The 19,492-nt window shown below is 38.9% G+C and overlaps 1 protein-coding gene across 1 annotated transcript in view; it reads left to right on the top strand.

The window, feature by feature from the left end:
• The window catches only part of LOC136054334 (structural maintenance of chromosomes protein 5), a 48,529-nt gene that overhangs the window by 14,350 nt on the left and 14,687 nt on the right, over nucleotides 1-19,492 (top strand). Inside the window, exons 8-16 of the mRNA XM_065745558.1 lie at nucleotides 1,872-1,943; nucleotides 4,058-4,313; nucleotides 5,616-5,770; nucleotides 8,744-8,857; nucleotides 10,266-10,360; nucleotides 10,953-11,085; nucleotides 12,979-13,152; nucleotides 13,272-13,441; nucleotides 16,799-16,922. Of these exons, the coding sequence (XP_065601630.1) occupies nucleotides 1,872-1,943; nucleotides 4,058-4,313; nucleotides 5,616-5,770; nucleotides 8,744-8,857; nucleotides 10,266-10,360; nucleotides 10,953-11,085; nucleotides 12,979-13,152; nucleotides 13,272-13,441; nucleotides 16,799-16,922 (1,293 nt within the window). The remainder of the gene's footprint in view (nucleotides 1-1,871; nucleotides 1,944-4,057; nucleotides 4,314-5,615; nucleotides 5,771-8,743; nucleotides 8,858-10,265; nucleotides 10,361-10,952; nucleotides 11,086-12,978; nucleotides 13,153-13,271; nucleotides 13,442-16,798; nucleotides 16,923-19,492) is intronic.

Below are 19,492 nucleotides of genomic sequence, written 5' to 3'. Positions count from 1 at the left end.
TATTGTTCCACAGCTCTTTGCAGTGGTTCTACCTCAGATGAATGTTCCTAAGTCTGTGGAACCTAACAGGATTTGCTCCAGACTACTGGTGGAGTTTGTGAAAGTTACAGCTGGACCTCTCTGAACTATTTACCAGAGGTCTTAGGAATCTGGGGAGGTCCTCAATGGCTGGAAGCTATCCCATTTTGACCCATTTACTATGTAAATAGATCTGGGAAACTGTTCACCTGCTTGTTTAATTTTGGTACCTGGCAAAGTTCCAGAGATTATCCTGGATGCCATTAAAAGGCACTTAAATAACAAAGCACTTACCAGACATAGTCAACATAGGCTCATGAAGGGGAAGTCCAGGCTTAAAAATTTGATTCCCTTCTACAATAAGGTCACCTGACTAGTGGATGAAAGGATAGAAGTGACTGTAATCTTCCAGTATTTTAGTAAGGTCTGTGATATTGTCATTTATGGCATCCTTCTGGGCAGATTGTTGAACTGAGTTGAACAGATTCATGTTAGATGAATGGTAACTGGTTGAACAGTAGAACTCACAAGTCCTTGGTGAACGAAGCTACATTGTACTGGCAGCCAGTCATTTAGCTGTTTTCCCTGGGGCTTAATTCTAGGGCCAGTCCTCTTCCAACAGTTTTATCAATGGTCTGGATGCAGAAGTAGAATGCATCTTTGGGAAGTTTGCTGTTGATCCTAAACTGAGTGGTGCTTTTGACTTTCTGGAGGTACAAGAGACCTTGCAAAGGAACATTGGAGCTCTGGGTAATCAGCAGGGGCATTAAAATATAACAAAGGAAAATCCCAGGTTTTGCACCTGGTATGGACTGTGCCAGGCAGAGGTACAGAAGGTGGCTGGAGAGCAGCCCACTAGAAAGGCATCCATGCATATTGGTGACAGCAGGCTCAGCATGAGCCAGCAGCATAGCCTAACAGTCCAGAGGGCAAACCTCACTTTGGGGTGCCTTAAATACAGCATGGCCAGCTGGTTAAAAGAGGTGATTCCTCTGCATAGGTGTGGCCTCACTTTGAGGTACTTTGTGCAGTTCTGGGCTCCACAATATAAAAAAAGAGGTCCTTAAAAGCCTTCAGAGGACATCAAAGCTGGTAACAGATCTAGAAGGCTTGGCCTTTAAGGACAGGCTGAAGGCACTTAGATTTCTTTACTGGTCAGATGTTAAAACAGGCTTCTTAAATAAGTGATTATGTCTCAGGCCTGTCAGTGTTCAATGAGGGCATTTAAATAATTATTAATTTGTTTTAACTTCTGTTTATCTCTGAACTTGACAGTATTTTCTGGTCCCTGTAACTGTCTTGTCTTGTTCTGTCCATTAGTCATCAATTTGTAATGCTCAGCTTTATAGAATATAGCATTAGCACAGTGCGCTTCAGAGTCAGGATGATTTTGACAAACTGTTTAGGCTGTCCTGAGCTTATATCTGTCTTTCCAACTCTTCTCTGATTTGGTTCAAAGTATGAACTTTCCTTGATAAAGTTGACTTGGAAAAAGAGTCTAGTTCTTGCAGTTTAAGGTTATGAATGTTAATTTCTTTTTGTTTAAGTCGAAGATGGAATTCTTTAGGTTAAGAGGCTTATTCTGTCATGCTTGAATTTGAAGATTGTAGCTGATTCTGCATAGTTATGAGCAGATTGTATGCCAGTGCTCAGTTCTGTACGAATTGCAGAAAGTACAGATATAGGTACAAGTAAGAATGAGAAACTGATGAGTTTGCCCTTCTCAGTCATAAAAATTCATATGCAGTTTTGTTTTCAAAAGTGAATCAAATTTAAACAAACATTATATATATAGACAACTAAGCATTTATTCTTCATTTTACTACTGTCTTATTTAAATATCTTGTGTACAGGCTGATGAAATCAGAGATGTTTCTCAAAAATGTAAGGAAAAGCAAGATGCGTTGGAGATGAAAGATAAGCAAGTAAGAGTCTCGATGTTTGTTGCCTTAAATTTGGTGCTTTTTGCTTATTTATTAATTCAATATTGGCTATGATGCTTGCTGTATTCAGGTAGAATGTTAGTCCTTAAATATAGCAGTAAGACATGTATTTTGTCTGATCTCCTGTCAGCAGTAAGAGAAATTTATCTGAAAACTCTGCAAGTGGCTGTATGCTTTTCCCCTTTCCCCTCATTCCCCCACAGTGAATCGTTGCTGCTTCTAAGCAGAGCAAAAATCTCCTGAGTATTGGACACCTATTAATCAAGTAGTTATAAATATGAAACAGGCGTATACGAAATAAAATCAGTTACTTTGAGCTAAGAACTGTCAGAATGGATGGTATGCATATACTTCACGCATTACAGGTTTTTTCTTGAAAATCTAGAGCCTCTGTAATGTGGTAATGCATACAGCATTAAATAGTCCCTCAAATATTCATTGCTGAGAATCTAGTTAGTCCTTCTGTTAAGTGCATCCAGTATTTTCAAAAAATAGGAATTAAAAATCTTTTGCAAAGAAGAACTATTGTTCTTCATCTAAGCACTCAGGTAGCAACTGTGTAAGATACACTTGAGGAGTTCAAGCTGCACGTTGTATTTTGTGCTGTAGGCTTTAGGTTCGTAGGTTCATCTAGTCCAACCATCCTCCTATCACTATCCCTACCCAACTACTAAATCAAATCCCTTTGCACCTCATCTAAACGCTTCTTGAACAGCGCTAGGGATGGTGCCTCAACCACCTCCCTAGGCAGGCCATTCCAGTGCCTGACCACTCTTTCAGAGAAAAAATGTTTCCTCAGGTCTAATCTAAATCTTCCCTGGCACAGCTCGTGGCCATTCCCTCTCGTCCTGTCATTATTTATCAGGGAGAAGAGGCCTACCCCCTCCTCACCACAACCCCCCTTCAGGAAGTGGTAGAGTGCAATAAGGTCTCCTCTGAGCCTCCTCTTCTCCAGACTAAACAATCCCAGCTCCCTCAGCCGCTCCTCATAAGACTTGTGCTCCAGACCCCTCACCAGTTTTGTTGCCCTTCTCTGAACACGCTCCAGGGCCTCAATGTCCTTCTTGTAGTGAGGGGCCCAAAACTGAACACAGTACTCGAGGTGCAGCCGCATCAGAGCTGAGTACAGGGGGATGATCACCTCCCTGCTCCTGCTGGCTACACTATTTCTAATACAGGCCAGGATGCTGTTGGCCTTCTTGGCCACCTGGGCACACTGCCGGCTCATGTTGAGCCGAGCATCAACCAACACCCCCAGGTCCTTTTCCTCTCTACATTCTTCAAGCCATTCTGCCCCAAGCCTATAGCATTGCATGGGGTTATTGTGGCCAAAGTGCAGGACCCGGCACTTGGCCTTATTGACCTATATATAACCTTGTATAACCTCATCCCTCAATGGGATGAGGTTCAACTCATCCCATTGAGCTCAACCCAGCTATTCAGCCTATCCAGATACCTCTGAAGGGCCTCCCTGCCCTCAGGCAGATTGACACATCCTCCCAATTTGGTGTCATCTGCAAACTTACTGAGGGTACACTCAATCCCCTCGTCTAGGTCATCAATAAAGATATTAAACAAGATGGGCCCCAATACCGACCCTTGTGGGACACCACTCATAATGGGACAACAGCTGGACTTAACTCCATTAACCACTACCCTCTGGGCACGGCCCTCCAGCCAGTTCTCCACCCAGAGAAGAGTGAACCTGTCCACACCACAGGCTGCCAGTTTCCCCAGGAGAATACTGTGGGATTTTTTTTTATGCAAATTTTTTTTTTACTTTATGCAATCTAGGCTAACTTTCAAATACATTAAGGAAGGTGTTATGCTTTAATCTTCCACTTTTGTACAATTGAAGGGACTTAAATTATTAAAAGTTCTTACTTTGTTTTTGCTCAAGCATTGCCATATACTAGCAAAATCTCATCAGCTTTTAAACTGCCATAGGGCTATTGGAACTAGAATGTATTCTTACAGTTTTAATGTGTGGTTACAGCTGCATTTAATAACTATCTCACTGGTAGATGAGTTGTCATACTGTTTGTCATATTTGTACACTGAGTTCTCTCAATGTTGAAAATATGTTAAATTCTTAGATTTCAGAAATTAATCAAGCTCTCAGAATGAAGAAAGATGAAGAAATGGACAGAAAAAAGAAAATATCAAGTGCTTATAAGATGATAGATGAATGGAACAATGAGCTTAATACAGTGACAGACTGTGAGAATCTTCAGCCACAAATTGATGCTGTTAATAATGAGCTGAAACATGTACAAGAAGAAAGGGCAAATATTGACAGTGATATTGGTGATGTAACAACAGAAAAAATAAACCAAGAGAGAGAGAATGAAAGTAAGTTATATGCTGTTATTTTTCTGTTGATGTATTTTAATTGTTTTAAAAACTCAAATCTGCTTGTTCTGCTGTAGTAATTTGAGACATTAAACTAAGCCTTCATTGTTGTTGATCAGCTTATGTGAGTAGTCCTCTTGTCTCTTATTTTAAAAATGCTTCTGTGGCTTTTAAAAACTGGAAGAACTAATGGATTCAAAAGTGGCAGTTGTTCTTAGAACTATACTCTTATACAAAGTTAGTTTTCCTTGATTTCTGAGAAAGGAAATTGGTTTGCCAGGTACATTTGTTTGTAAGTGAAAGTGAGTACTTATGAGATGAAAAAAATAACAGTTTGCTTTGAGGATGTGATCCTTAAAATTATATACTTGATAGTGTCTATTAGCACTTGATGCTGGTTTGTCCTTTTTAGATAAATTTGAACTAATCTTAATTATAGTAAACTTATAAATTGGCTAGCGAAGGAGAGACAGTATATTTTACTTCTAGGGGCAGAGACAGCATTTAATCTCATTGTCCTCAATAGCAAATGCTTTTTTAGTCTACTGTGACACGTTCATTTCTCTGCGAATATGAAATAATACTCAGAAATTTCATGTTGTTAGTCCCATTACCTCTTTCCTCTTGGGTATTACTGTTGCTAAATATAAGAGTAAAACATTAAGGACATAAAATTATTAGCGTCCAAATAAATGTTACACAGATGATGAAGGATCTAGAAGGCAAGATGTATGAAGAGTCACTTGCTTTGTGCAGCCCATAGAAGACGAGACTGAGAGAAGACCTTACCTCAGCCTACAGCTTCCTCACAAGGAGAGCTGAGGAGCACACACTGACTTCTCTCTGGTGTCAGTGACAGGACCCAAGGGAATGGCCCAGGGAAGGGTCATAGCTGGGTATTAGGAGGAGGTTCTTCACTGTAGAGTGATCAGGCACTGGAAAAGGCTCTTCGGGGAAATCGTTGTGGCACTGAACTTACTGGAGATTGAGAAAAAATTGGACAGTGCATTCAGACATAAGGTTTAAATTTTGAGTGGTCCTTTGGGAGACTGGAACTGAAATCCTGTGTTCTTGAAGTAAAAATAGTGTTCTGCCACACCTATGGATAAGTCATTTTATTTTGGAATTTAAGGTTGATTAGTTCTTCAGATTCCTTTAGAATAAATGGGAAGTTAAACTATTAATTCTTACGATCTCCTAACGCCCTTATTGCTGTAGTAATGTGGTCAAGAAATATTGGATAATTGTAATTGTAATGTCTGCTAGCTATGGACTCCATTTAAGAACTGTTTTACGTTACAGGAATAATTGATCGCATTGGACAACTAAATAATATAATGAAAATGAAGGAAGAGGCTCTTCAAGGAAGATTCCGAGACACGCACTCTGCTCTTATCTGGCTAAGAAAGAACAAAGACAAGTTCAAAAAAGATGTTTGTGAACCTATGATGCTTACAGTAAGAAAATTTGTGTATATCACCGAACGATGTTTAATTTCTATAATATCTGTTTCTTTATGTTGTCAAGGCTTTAAGAATGACTTCAGAACTTTCAAAATGCCTTCAAGTTAGCGCCAGTTACATGCAGTGTACATTAGTACTGTGAAGTACTTTAATGCTGATTCTATAATGTAATAATTGTCAAGTTTTGAGTAGAGTAAGTCGATTCCTTCCCCTCCCCCACTCCTCTCCTCATAAGAAGTCCTCTCCTAATATGCCCATTGTGGATTTCTTTTAATGTATGTCCAAATACTTAGGTTTTAGTGTCTTCTTAAAAGGGTAGTAGTAGTCTTCTTATGGGACATCCTGCTCAGCAAATGTTAAAAGATGTAATTACACTGCTCAGCTATTTTGTCTTGCTAAACCAGCTACAGGCAGAGGAAATACTTGATCTTATTCCTAGTTTAGTGTTTTGTTCTGACAGATCTTGTATTAGTTAAGAATGGAAGGACTAAGTTATGAAATACCCTAGTGGTTTTCTTGTACATTCCCTTACCTGTTTACTAGCAAACTTGAATTTCTTGAAATGTCAAGAAGAGGAACTCAGTGCATTCTTCCTCTCTGTATTTTAATTCCAAACTTATTCTAATAGTTTATTGTGACAGTTCGAACTGATTGAATGTTGAATATTTGTATGCCTGTAGTAGAGCTGTTCAAAATGATTTTTACTTAGTAGAAAAAGAAATCCACAATCATTGATACAAGATCTTCTAACTCTTTCTTTAAGATCATGTCAAATTAATTTTGTAGATAACTTTATTACATAGCCCTTGCTTTTACTTAAAGGCCTCATCAACCTGTTTAATATCCAGTAATGTCTGAACATGTGTTCTGTGATGCAATGTAGTCTCATTTGCTTATATATTCTAGTTTTTGAATTGCTGGTAAGTTTGCCTAGCCTTTGGCCATATTGAAATCATTAAGTTGTGTGGGTCTGTGTAGTTTTGACTCAGCCTTACTTAGTTATGTAAGTCTGTGTAATTTTGTCTTAATTTATCACAGATTTAAAACCTAAATACTCATGAGTTACTGCAGAATTGCAGTATTAACATTTAGATATAAAATGCTTTGCAGCCTGCCCTTGAGCACCTACAGGGATGGGATGTCCATGGGGTTACCTGTGGGCAACCTGTTCAGTGCCTCTTCACTCTGAGTTAAAAACTTCCTCCTAACATCTAACCTGAAGTTTCCCTTCTTTAAAAACTGTTCCCTTTTGGTCTCTTGCTATCAGACCATAAAAAGTGTCATTCTCTATTTTATAACCTCACTTTTAGTGATGGAAGGTCTCTGTGAGGTACCTCTGGAGGCTTGTCTTCTCCTGGTTAAACAAGGCCGGATACCTCAGCCTTTCTTAGTAGGGAAGGTGCTTATGCTGATCATGTTCATGGCCCTCCTCTGGACCTGTTCCACCAGCTCCACATCTGCATTGTGCCAGGGCCCCACACCTGAATATGCTGCTCTGGGTGTGGAGCCTCAGGAGAGCAGAAGAGATGAGGTAATCACCTCTCTTGCATTGCTGGCCACCCCTCCTTTGATTCGGGCAAGGGTTCAGTTGATCTTAGGGGCTTCAAGTGCATACTACTAGCTCATGTCCAGCTTTTTGTCCACCAGAACCACCAAGTCCTTCTCTGCAGGGCTGCTTACAGTTTATTTTCCCAGTCTGTACACATACCTGGGATGACTGTGACTCAGTTGAAGCACCTTGTACTTGGCTTGGTTGAACCATGTTAGATTCACATAAGCCCACTTCTCAAGCTTGTCAAGCTCCTCCCTGAGGATGGCATCACTTCATTCTGTTGCAGCAGCTCCACCAGTCAGCTTAGTGTTGTCTGCAAACTTTCTGAGAGTGCACTTGATTCCATTGTGTCAATCAATCCACACTAATTAAGGTGTTTAGGACCACTGGTCTCAAGAGAGACCCCTGAGGGACACCGCTTGTGATCAGCTTCCATCTAGTCTTAGAGCCATTTGGCAACAACATTATGACTTTAACCATTTAACTAATTCCTTATCCACGTAAAAGTCAAGCCTTAAAATCCATATCTCTCTGATTTAGAAATAAGAATATGAGGTGGAACTGTGTCATAGGCATTGCAGAAGTCTGGGAAGGTGGCATCAGTTGGCTTCATCGATGCCATAATCCCTCTATAGAAAGCTGCCATCAGATTGATGAGGCATGTGGTGAAGACATGCTGCTTGTCCCATATCGCCTCAGTTTCTTCAATATATCTTAGTATAGCTTCCAGGATTATCCTCTCCGCGATCTTCCCCAGCACAGAAGTGAAGCTAACAGGTTGAAAGTTCTTTGGATGATTCTTTCTACCCTTTTTAAAAATGGATGTGATACTGCCTTTTTCCAGTCACCCGGAGCTTCCTCTGGCTGCCATGACATTTTCAGATATCATTAAGAATGGCTTGGTGGCTGTATCAACCAATTTGCTCAGAACTCTGCTATGCATCTCATCAGAACCCATAGATTTATGGATATTCAGGTTCCCCAAATGGCCAAGAACATGATCATTGCTTGCAGTGGGAGGGGCTTGTTGTCACTAGCCTCCCTGTATTATGCATGAGGGTGGTATGCTCTCCTGCACTTTCCAGTTGAATTACCTATAGAAGCCTTTCTTATACTTCTTTGATCTCCTTGCCAAGTTCATTTCCAGTTGGGCCTTGGCTTTCCTGACCATGCCTAGCAGCATCCTTATAATCTTCCCAGATTACCTGTTCCTGCGTCCATTGCTTGTACATTTGTTACAGTGTAAATTCCCTCCAGAGAGATCTGGCTGCATGAAGATTTGGAATAGGCCTTTGACTTTATTTTTGTTAACAATCATATCATTGAATATGATCTGATTGTGGGGTACAGGGAAAGTAAGTTTAATTGTACTAAATCAGTGTCATTATTACTTTTCTTTTTTTTCACATGAGCAGATAAATATGAAAGACAGTAAGCATGCCAAATATGTTGAAAACCACATTTCGACCAATGACATGAAGGCTTTCGTTTTTGAGAGTCAAGAAGATATGGAACTATTTCTTGTGGAGGCAAGTAGGCATTAATTTTAAAAATTGATGAAATATTGGTTTAGGAGCCATATACGTTAGAGTCTGCTGCCATTTTAGTTAATAGCTGTATAAAAGAACAGTCTGTATTTTTTGCACTGGAAGCACCCTTGATGGCATCTGGACACTTCATCTGGTTTGGAATGTGATGAAAAGAGAGGCATGAGACTGCACTTGCATTTCCCAGCATGATTAAACTCAGGATCTGGAGCCTTTTGCTGAAAATACGTCATCTTTCCTCTGTGTTCGTACCATGCTGGCTAGTAAAATCCACCTCTTTTGCTTCTTTGATTAGCATCCTTCAACAAACTTCTGTCTGGATGCTGTCAAAGTATAACGTAGATTTATTTGATTAGACTCTTCTCAAATTGATAGAGCGATGTAAGACTGCAGGGATGTACTGATAAGGCTGTATTTATTTATTTTTGTTTGGTTAGATCAGCAGAATAGCTTAAACAGAGTACTCAGAAGCTTCTGCGTAGAATAAGTACTATTTTTTTCAAAGCCTAGACCAGCTGTAGGGTTCCAGGAATATTAAAAAAATATTTCTTGTTAGAAGAAGCTTTTGTCTTCTTCTGGAGTACAAGGAAATGGCAAGAGCAGAAAACTGCTAATATGCAGTACCAAGGATTTCCAGTCTCTCCTGACTGTAAGCGTGGGAGTGTATCTTTCTTGAGAAGGTGGTGGTCCCAGGTAACATATCAGGCTTGTTTTTCTAATGCTGGTCATTCCTGGACCCATGGGGAAATTGCTCCTGTTGAGAGCCAGACAAAATAGAAAAAAGCCAGAAGACAGAATGTTAATTATCATACTACTTCCCAGCTGCTTCTCCACAGGGTAATTTGATTAATGATAAACGATTTAACAGTTTTGAAGACCTGTATGTCCTTCTCAGAAGGTAGTCATTTTTCTGTAAGTGAGCTGTTGTTTGAGGTTCTGGGTTGCTTTAACCAGCTGAGCTGGTCTTTCTTGTGTGTACTCAATCTTTTCTGCCCCATTAAGATCAACCTTTAAACAGCTTCAAGCCAGTGATCTGCCGTTGTCTGTGCAAAATGGATGTACAGCCTGAAAGAGAGGGCTTCCTTATTACATTTATACAGACTAGCACCCAGCTTAGCTATTAAGATTGAGCACCTGACTCTAAATTTGTATACTTCCATTATTACTCATGCATAGTGTATTTATGTGTAGAAAGATAAGCTTTTGGTGATCTCAATCCTGCCTGACCTAAAGTAGATTTCTGTGAGTCATTCCAGAAGGTAAGTCAATTTAAAATAATTCAGTTAGTTAAAATAAGTCAGTTAATAAAGTCCTTCTTCAGAATAATTTGTATTCTTCATATAGTAATTTTTTCTACTCTTTTTAACCAAATAATATAATCTGTATTTAGTTGCGTGATCGTCAGAAACTAAGAGTGAATGCTGTGTGTGCACCTGATAAATCGTCTGCTGAAACCTTACCGTCAAGACCTATTGAAGAATTACAGTATGTATCAGATTGTATCAGTGGGAAAGGTTTTAAATATAATGTTTCCACATCATTGCTATGCATTATCCTCTCCTATGAAGAAAGGCTGAGGAAGCTTGGTGTTATTGCAGCCTTTATTCAGCCTTTATTGCAGCCTTCATGCAGTATCTGAAGAGAGCCTATAAAGAGATGGAGAATTACTTCTTACACTGTCTGATAGTAATAGGACAAAGGGTACCAGTTTCAAACTAAAAGAAAGGAGATTTAGGTTTAGGTGTTATGAGGAAAATCTTTACTGAAGGTTGTGGAGCAGGTTGCCCAGAAAACCTGTGGGTGACCCCATTCCTGGAGGTATTCAAGGCCAGGTTTGTTGAGGCCCTAGGAAACCAAATACAGCAGATGGCGGTCCTGCCCAGGATAATGTGATTGGGTATTTGTTAGGGGCCCTTCCAGCCAAAGCCATTCTATAATTCTTTGATATTGGTATTTTCCATACAAAACAAATCCTTACCAATTCAATTCAGGATTAGTGAGACTTTTCTGACCCTTCTCTAACTTTATCCTACCTGTCTTCTAGATTTTGTGATGCTTTTTCTTTTTCTATCTTCAGCAAATACGGATTTTTCTCATATTTACGAGAGTTGTTTGATGCTCCTCTTCCTGTGATGAGTTATCTTTGCTCCCAGTATCACGTTCATGAAGTCCCTGTGGGAACAGAGAAGACCAGAAACATGATTGAAAGGGTGAGATGCACTGCATAGCACAAAAACCCTTGCCAGCTGCAGACTTACTTCTAACATTCTTTGGCCAGATGATGTGGAGAGAACAATAAAAATGGAATTTCCTTCCATTTGGTGTTCCGAAGTGAGAACTGTTTGTGATAAACGTACTGCAGGACCTTGTAACAAATCAAGACAGTACTTTACAGAAAGTTAAATGAATTTCAGCCGAGTCCTGTTCCACGTCACCTTGCCCCTTGAAATGTTGAAAGTAATGATTAGGAAGCTGCTGCTTAATTTTTCTATGTCAGATGTTCAGATTATGGCCACTGCTGTTTTATAATTTGCATTACAATTGACATGATGAATATCATAAAAAGCTTTTGGATTCTTAGATACAGGCTGAGAGTTCCTACTGAGAGTCCTTTCCCTACCTTACTCTTTCATATAGTATTCCAAGCTCATCATTAATGGATTATAATGGGTAACATATGTGACTATTTTCAGTTTTAGTCCTTATTCACTTACCTGTTCATACTTAATGTCTGTTTTACAACCTTTACAAAGAATTAACTTTCTAAGTAGAATAGAGCTTCTTTGATATTCTGAGAACAGCGAGAGTTGCATTTTTGAGAATCTCAAGGAATAAACTTTCTAAATGAGTAACAAATATTTTTATTGTTGAGATAGCTGTGGGTCCTACTTTTTTCTGTTTCTCGTGCTCTGAGAATGAGGAAGAAGGTAAACCTGTGGAAAGTCTTAAGTGAAAACCTTTCCACTTAATGTTTTTTCTGAGCATTGTGTTTTTTTTCTAAGATCACCAATTCTTCCGTCTTTCTGTTTATTACCTGATGAAGCAGATACCTGTGTTATGTCAGTGAATTACATTTTATAGACCACTCAGATTTACTCTGTAGATTCTCTGTCCTTTGTAGAGCTCTCAGGACAGCAAGTAAGAAAATCACAGGGGAAAGATAAGCCAGTATTCGTGATGTGTCGCACTTGGCATTTTCTGTCAAGCTGTGGGGAGTCCCTCTTTCTGCTTTTATTAATTTTAATTTTGTTTCACGTGTCTTGGATAAAGTTTTAGTTTAAAAGCAGACTATTTTAAATAGAGCTAAGCACATAGAAAAAGTGTAGGAAGAGAAATACTGTAAACTGTGTTGTAAATGTAAAGCAAAAAAACAGTTTTCTGCATCTAGGAACCAAATAAGCAATGTTACAGGTGCTTTCTCATATAGTCAGAATAAAAACAGTGGAGGTCAAATTTATCTTGTCTCATGGAGTCTTTGCTGTTCCTGATTTTCTAAATACTTCATGCTATTTAAGCACTGCATTACTTTGCATTATGATAAATATTTGTTTATTTGTAATATCCTGTTCGATGTGACTAATTTAAGATCAATAATTCAAATACTTTAATACTTCTCACTTTTTCATGCAGATACTTTCTTAAGTTTATGCTTTACAGCTCACCTTTTCCTCTGTTTCTTAAATGCTTTTGGTTTTCATGTATACCAGCTAAATTTTCATGCATTTACACTCAGAACAAGCCTTGTTTATGATGCAATGAACAGATATACGAGTACACAAATTTTAACAGGCTTTACCAAAGTTTCTTATATACTATCACTAGAGAAATCCATAAAAACATGTAATGTGGTTAGATGTAATCTATGGATCAGAATGATTAGATACTGTTTAGTTTTTAATGGTAACATAGGCTATGCAATGGTATCTTATCACTTTGCTGACTGTTTCAAAATTGTAATTATGATGATGACTTGTTTACAAACTTGCTAACAAATCAGAATTTTGCATGAGTTGATCTTTATATTTTAGTGAGTTCATTCCTTGCTCTGAAACGCATTGCCTTAGATAACACTTTTGTATGATTAAAGTTTGGTTTTTTTTTAGGTCATAGAAGAAACCAAACTTAAACAAGTTTACACAGGAGAAGAAAAATATACCATTAAAGTATCCGCGTATACAAAATTAACCTTCTCTACTAGTGCATGTCTGAGGCCAGCCCGGTTTCTCAATTATTCTGTGGATACAGGTGAAAGAAGGCAGCTAGTAAACCAGCAGCAGGTAGGAATTTAATGTTCTGCGTGATATCGTCTACCATTGTGCAATATATGTAGCCAACTTGCATGTATCTCTTTATTAGGTTTATAGTGAGAATGCTAATGTGTTTTCTCTTATTTCAGAGTATCAAGTATATTTTACAGTCATTAGATAAGCATTTGATGAGATTGTGTGAGAGACAGAAGCATCTGGAATGCAGAGACAATGAGCTAAGGCAACAGAAGAAGGAGCTTTTGGAGCGAGGAAGCAGAAGGAAGCAGCTGGAATCAAAAATTGCTGTGAAGTATGATAGGTAGGAAACAATCCTATATGTGAAATGGGAACAGTTTTAATAAGAAAGCATTATGCACTTGTTACTGTTTTAATGTTCTTTTAACCTAAAAAAGTAATCAGTACTTGAGTATCAGATACAGTTGTAGACCAAGAGGATGTTGAGAAAGGGAGATTAAAATGATAGCAGTTAAGATGCCATTATAACAATATCCTACATACTTTCCTTTGATGATGTCACAGGATTCCAGTGAGAATTCATTGTGCTCATTTACTTAGACATTACCAAAGCCTTCTATCTTGGTAACACTCATCTTGGCACATAAGGAGTCTTGGTGGTGGCATGAAGGTCAAAGGCAGCTTGGATTACAGTAACCGTAAAGTGGTAGAGTTCAAAATCCTTAATGGAGCAAAGATAGCAAATAGCAAGTTCACAATGATGTACTTCAAAAGCTCAGACTTTGGCCTCTTCAAGGATCTGTTTGATAGTGTCCTGAAGAATAAGGCACTGAAGGGAGGAAAAGGGGACCAGGAAAGCTGACTAATACTCAGGGATCACCTCCTGCAAGGAATGTGCGTCCCAACAAAAAGGAAGTCAGGACATGAGATCTTCATCTTTCGTGTCACTGTTGCTACTGCTGGAACACACCATTCACTGCCTCCCTGTGCCAACATCCACTGCATCAGTGAATGTTACTGGGTGCATTTTTTTCAGTATGGAGGAATTGAATTTCACCTCTCTGCTTCATTTGCAAGTCCATATCAGAAACCATTCTGTCAGAATACTGCTCTGCTGCCATCTGTCACACCACAACAAAATGTTGGGAGGGGTTTCAGCCTCTACTGCCATGCCAACAATATCTGCCTTTGATGTCACTGTACAACATAGTAAAACAGGAAATATTCTTTTTGTCGCAATCCAAGCATGCAGAGAGTGGAAGTAAGGATGGATAACCTAGGAAGAATGCAGAGATACTTTCTAAGCGTGTGGGGAAGCAATTAGGAAAGCTGTAGCTCACGTAGAATGATTTTGACTGGAGATCGGAAGTGCAAAGTAAATGCTTCTAAAAGTACATCAGAACAAGATGAGCAGGGAACGTATGGCCCCACTGCTGAATGAAATGGGGGACCTTGGTACCTGATGGAATGTTAATGCTGAGGTACCGAATGCCTTCTTTTGCCTCAGTCATTACTAACACAACTGGCATTCAGGAATCTCAGGTGTCAGAGACCAGAGTGAAATTCTGGAGCAAGGAAAGGCACACTTGGTGAAAGAGAATCATGTCAGAGAACACATGAGCTCTAATGTGGTACTCTGTGCCCTTGAGTGATGAGGGAGCTGACAGATACGTGTCTGTTCTAAGAGCCTGAATCCTTGCTGTCGGGGACTTCCTGGGGAGGGAAGCCCTTGTTCTCACAGGACTTCTGCTGTAGCCAGAACTGAATGCAGTGCTTATTTGTGATCTAATGAGTGCTGAACACTGTGCAAAAATCTGCAGTCTGGAATGCTGTGTGGCGTTGTTACTGCCAGGCACACTGCTGGCTTATGCTCAGCCTAATGTGCACTAATGTCTTGGCTCTTTTCTCTACAGTGTATTTTCAGTCAGTCTTTATCAAGCATGTACAGCTGCTGTGGTCACTTTTTTCGCAGGGAGAGAACTTAGAACTTGACACTGCAGAATCTGATCAGCTTTCTGTCTGCTCTTCCTCCAGCCTTAGCAGGTCCCTCAGAGCAAATGAACCGGCTGCTTCCCTGCAACTTAATGTTTTCTGAAAACTTCACAGAAGTGTCCTCTGTCTGTTCTTCCAGGTTTCTGGCAGAGATGTCAAACAGGACAGCTCTTGTGACCAACTCCTGTCATAGCCAACTTGATGTTGGCTTCTGGGCAGAAAATGGCACAATAATCTTGACCCTGCGGATCTGATCACTCTGCCACTTTTTTATTTTTTAATTTTTTTGCCATTGTGGTCTTCCACCCATCCAGACTTTTGTCTCCAAACTTGAGTACAACAGCACTGTGAGAGACAGCACTGAAAAAAACTAGGGGGGAATCAGTCCAGAGCCAGCAGGCCAAGACTAAGTGTGAAGCTTATGCAACTTAATGCTCCAACATCCACCTTCTAGTGAAGTTCAGAATGTATTTGCTGTAGGTAGACACACGTATGTGCTTATTTACACATGGTGAACCTCATAGCTCATGCAGACAGATAACAGCATTCACATAAACACAGACAGCACCAGTGTTGTGTTCCATACAGGCAAAGCAGAGGTTTCCTAATGAGGGAATGGATGCATTTGTGCAGAATGGATCCCATCAGCAGCTGGACTCACACTCAGTCTACCTAGTAGCTACCCCTGGATTCCACTGTCCCCAGTTGCTGGCATCTGAACACAGAAACCCATCAGGCTGCTTGAAGTTGTTACTCAGCTTTATACTTCTTGCTGAACTTCAAGATGTTCTTATCAGTCCTGTCTGATATCCAGCTCCTGTGGTTTCCTTTTGAGTCAGGGGTGTATCCTTGGCTCCCAGGCCACTTCATCTAGTTGCCAGCTAGTCTGGCTTGGTCTTTGCTATGGAATAAACACTTGCTTTATACCTCTGAATATGCTCCAGGTGCTGGCACTGAAGTAAATGACATTCCTTTCATCTCTTATCATCCACAAATCCATTTTGTCAGAGGGAGAGTCAAGTTGGTCAGCTGTGTACCCTTGGTAAAGGCTTGCTGACATTTTCTCATCACCATCTTCCTCGTGATTCCAGAAATGTTTTCAGAGGGTACTTGTTCCAACATTTTTCCAGGGATGGTTTTAAATTTTTTTTGAATTGTCCTTTTGGCTGGCTTGGTGTTTTTTTTTAAAGATCTCAAAATGTTTTGCAGCTATGCTTATTTCTTTTGAAGTTCTTCATAGTTATGTGGTTTGGGGCATTTAAAATGAATGAAAATTCTGTTTTTCTACAGTAAATGCAATAAGTCGGGGACACAGATTTTTCTTAGTAGAATGTGTAGTCAGAATTATGTAATTCTTCTTAACTCTCCTATGCTCTATTGTTGCAAGAAAGCATCAGCAGTAAAAAAAAAAAAAAAGTAATCTTTGCACTTAAATTTAAGTCTGAAATTTATAGAAGGCATGTGATTGTTTTTTAAATATCTATGATACTGTTGTTAACAACCAAAATTAGAGTTTCTCTAATTTTGATTTTTTTATCATTTCAGCTTTCTTAGGATGCTTGAATGGAGAATGCCTCTGATAAGTTTGGAATGTATAGAAATTATTATTCTTGCTAGCTGTTTGTTCATGTCATGTGAGATCAAGAATTTGAAATATTTCTGCAATTTATTATAATTACAATTAATTGTATATTGGTTTCTTCTGTAGTATAAGACAGCTGGAACAAAATCCTATCAACCTAGAGAAGGAATCTCAACAGGCAAAAGTAAACATCAGAGCAATAAATAGTCAAAAAGCAAGACTTGTTAGAGAATTAATGTGTCACATAAAGGTATGTATTTTCTCTTGGTATTTGTTCCAGCATTGTGAAAAGTTTAGGTCTTGTAAACAAGAGTTATACAACATTTGAATGTGTTATTGCAAATAGTTTCAAGCTATCTTGCTTGAATTTAGGCTTCTTTTAAAGCTTTTATGAACTTGCACTTTCTTATCTGTTGTTGACTCAATTTGTAGATCATTTGCTAGCTTCAGTTTAGACTTTCACTGATGAAAATCTTTTGTGGGCTAGCTCAGTAAATACAGGAGTTAACTGTGTAATCATTTCTTTGCATTTTTTCAGAGTATTACATGTTTATGCAAATTGTTTCTTCTCAGTTTATAATCTGCTTTCTGTTAGTTTTTTCACTTAAAAAATATTTATTGGCCCTTTGAATGTCCACTGTACTGCTTCAAGTAGGGAAGATGTTCCTTACACAAGAACATTAAAAAATATTTATTGTAACTTAACTGTTTTGTACTGTTAGGAACTGTATTGTTTCTTTTTTTAACCAATTTGCATTTGATATTTCTGTTTCTTTTGTTTAATGAGTTTCTCACAATTGAATTCTGTCCTGATTTCAGCTGTGACAGAGTTGATTTTCTTCACAGTGTGTGGTGTGTTTTGGCTTCAGCAGAAAAAGTGTTGATGCTTTGGTTTTTGCTGAGCAGTGCCACACAGAGCCAAGGGCATTTCAGCTTCTAGTACTGCCCTGCCACTGAGGGAACTGGGGTAGGTTAAAAGGAGCTGGAAGGATGCAGAACCAGTATGGCTGACCCCAACTGGTATTCCATACTATGCAGAAAACTATAAAGCTTATGATGATATAAGTATTATTCTTTCTTCTTTTTCTGTCTTAGTAAATCATTCTTGTCTCAGCATGAGTTCTGCTTCTTACTTTTTTTTTTCCCCCAATTCTCCTCATTGCACTGAGAAGGGAATGTGGAGGGCTGTGTGATGCTGAGCTGCCTGCTGAATTAAACCACAATAGGCTCACGAGGACCAATGTGAAAAAACTTGACCTGAAATTGTAAGGGTCCATGATCATGGCCCAACAGGAAACAGTTACTTGCAAAGTAATCTGGCTGTGCCTCTGCGCTCAGAATAAAGTGGTGCAATTCTTGCAGCCACTTAGAGCCTGTGTGCCTCTTTGGCATGCCTTACTAATGTCAGTCTGATTCAAGAAATACGTTTTAATGTATGTTTTATCAGAATAATTGAAACCCAGGCATTTCTGTTTATTCCCAAACTAGACTTCATGTATGCTCTTAAGTCTGTGGTAGTCTCTCCGTTTTGTACTTTGGCATTGTAGTTAGGCTGTTGAAGTGACAAAAGGACAAAAGACTTTTTAATTTGTATATTTAGAACACTGTTCTACCACAGAAGGAAATTTAAAATGTGTGGAATTTTTGAGTTGGCATGTTAATGATGTGATTGATTTGTGAGGTTCTGGGTGTTGGATGGATCAGAGTAATAAAACACATACGTTTTTTCAGAAATGTCTAAGGCATAGTGTATCTGGCATAAACCTGGTATAAATCAATTATCTACATTCAGTTGACAGTAAGAGAAGTGTTCCACTGTTGCAGATACTGGCTTATCTTTTGCATCTAGCACTCTTTGTGTTGCTCTCTTTGAACGTCTTCTATTTTTAATGAATTTTCTTTAGAACTTTTTAGTCAGCTTCTCTGATGATAGTTTTTAAACAGTCAGACAATAAAACTTGCATTTATGTCTAGGTTCACACTGTAGAATCTTTTAGTTGAAATGACAAATAGGGAGGATCTCAGACATTGGCTCACTATTGTGATCAGAAGCTCACACTAAACCTTCATCCTGCATTTCCCTTATAGTGGCAACTTAGTGCTCCCATTCTTGGAGAGAGGAGATTCCTTTCTACTTAGATACTGATTATAAACAAAAAACAGCGAACATGTATTTTCAGTGCATTTTACTTTTAGAATCAAGCTACTCATCACATGGTCAAGAATACAGCGATGATTTTTGAAGTCTTCCCGACTATTTCTGAGGCTGACTTGTTTTAAAAAAATGACCACTTTAATGTCAAAGCAGTCTAACCAGTTTGTGGGTCACACTAAAGTGAGTTGCAAGTGTTACCTGTATGTGTCAGAAGAAACGTGCAAAACATTGCCCCTGACTGTGGTTGTGCACTGTTCGTGTTACAACACTTCAGGACCTGTGCCGATTTATTACTAACAGAGAGGCATCCAGAGCTTTTGTTATGCTTAGCAGTTGTTGTTTGTATGAAAACTTTGCTTCTGCGTTTATGGGTAAGGGCGTGCTAGGAGCATCACAGCTTCTGCTTTGCATGTACTTCACATTTACTCACTCATGTTGCATTATTAATTTGAAGCGTATATGTTATGTGATTATTTCTTGAGTTTTCTCCATTTCTCTGACTTGTGAAAACCAACAAATTCTACCTGTAGGATTTTATCTCAGAAAGAATTGAGATGACTTTCTTACATTTCACATGTAAGTATGTGGTGTAGGGACAGAGAATGTACTTTTCTGGTGCAAAATTCGTTAGCTGCAAGTGAACTCTGCATCTTGAAGAGCTCAAG

This window comes from Cyrtonyx montezumae, unplaced genomic scaffold (assembly GCF_038088225.1).
Source record: "Cyrtonyx montezumae isolate F1298 unplaced genomic scaffold, pur_monq_1.0 scaffold_36, whole genome shotgun sequence".
NCBI classification, from domain to species: domain Eukaryota; kingdom Metazoa; phylum Chordata; class Aves; order Galliformes; family Odontophoridae; genus Cyrtonyx; species Cyrtonyx montezumae.
Note: the sequence above shows the minus strand (reverse complement) of the source record. Positions and strands in the feature narration are given on the sequence as shown.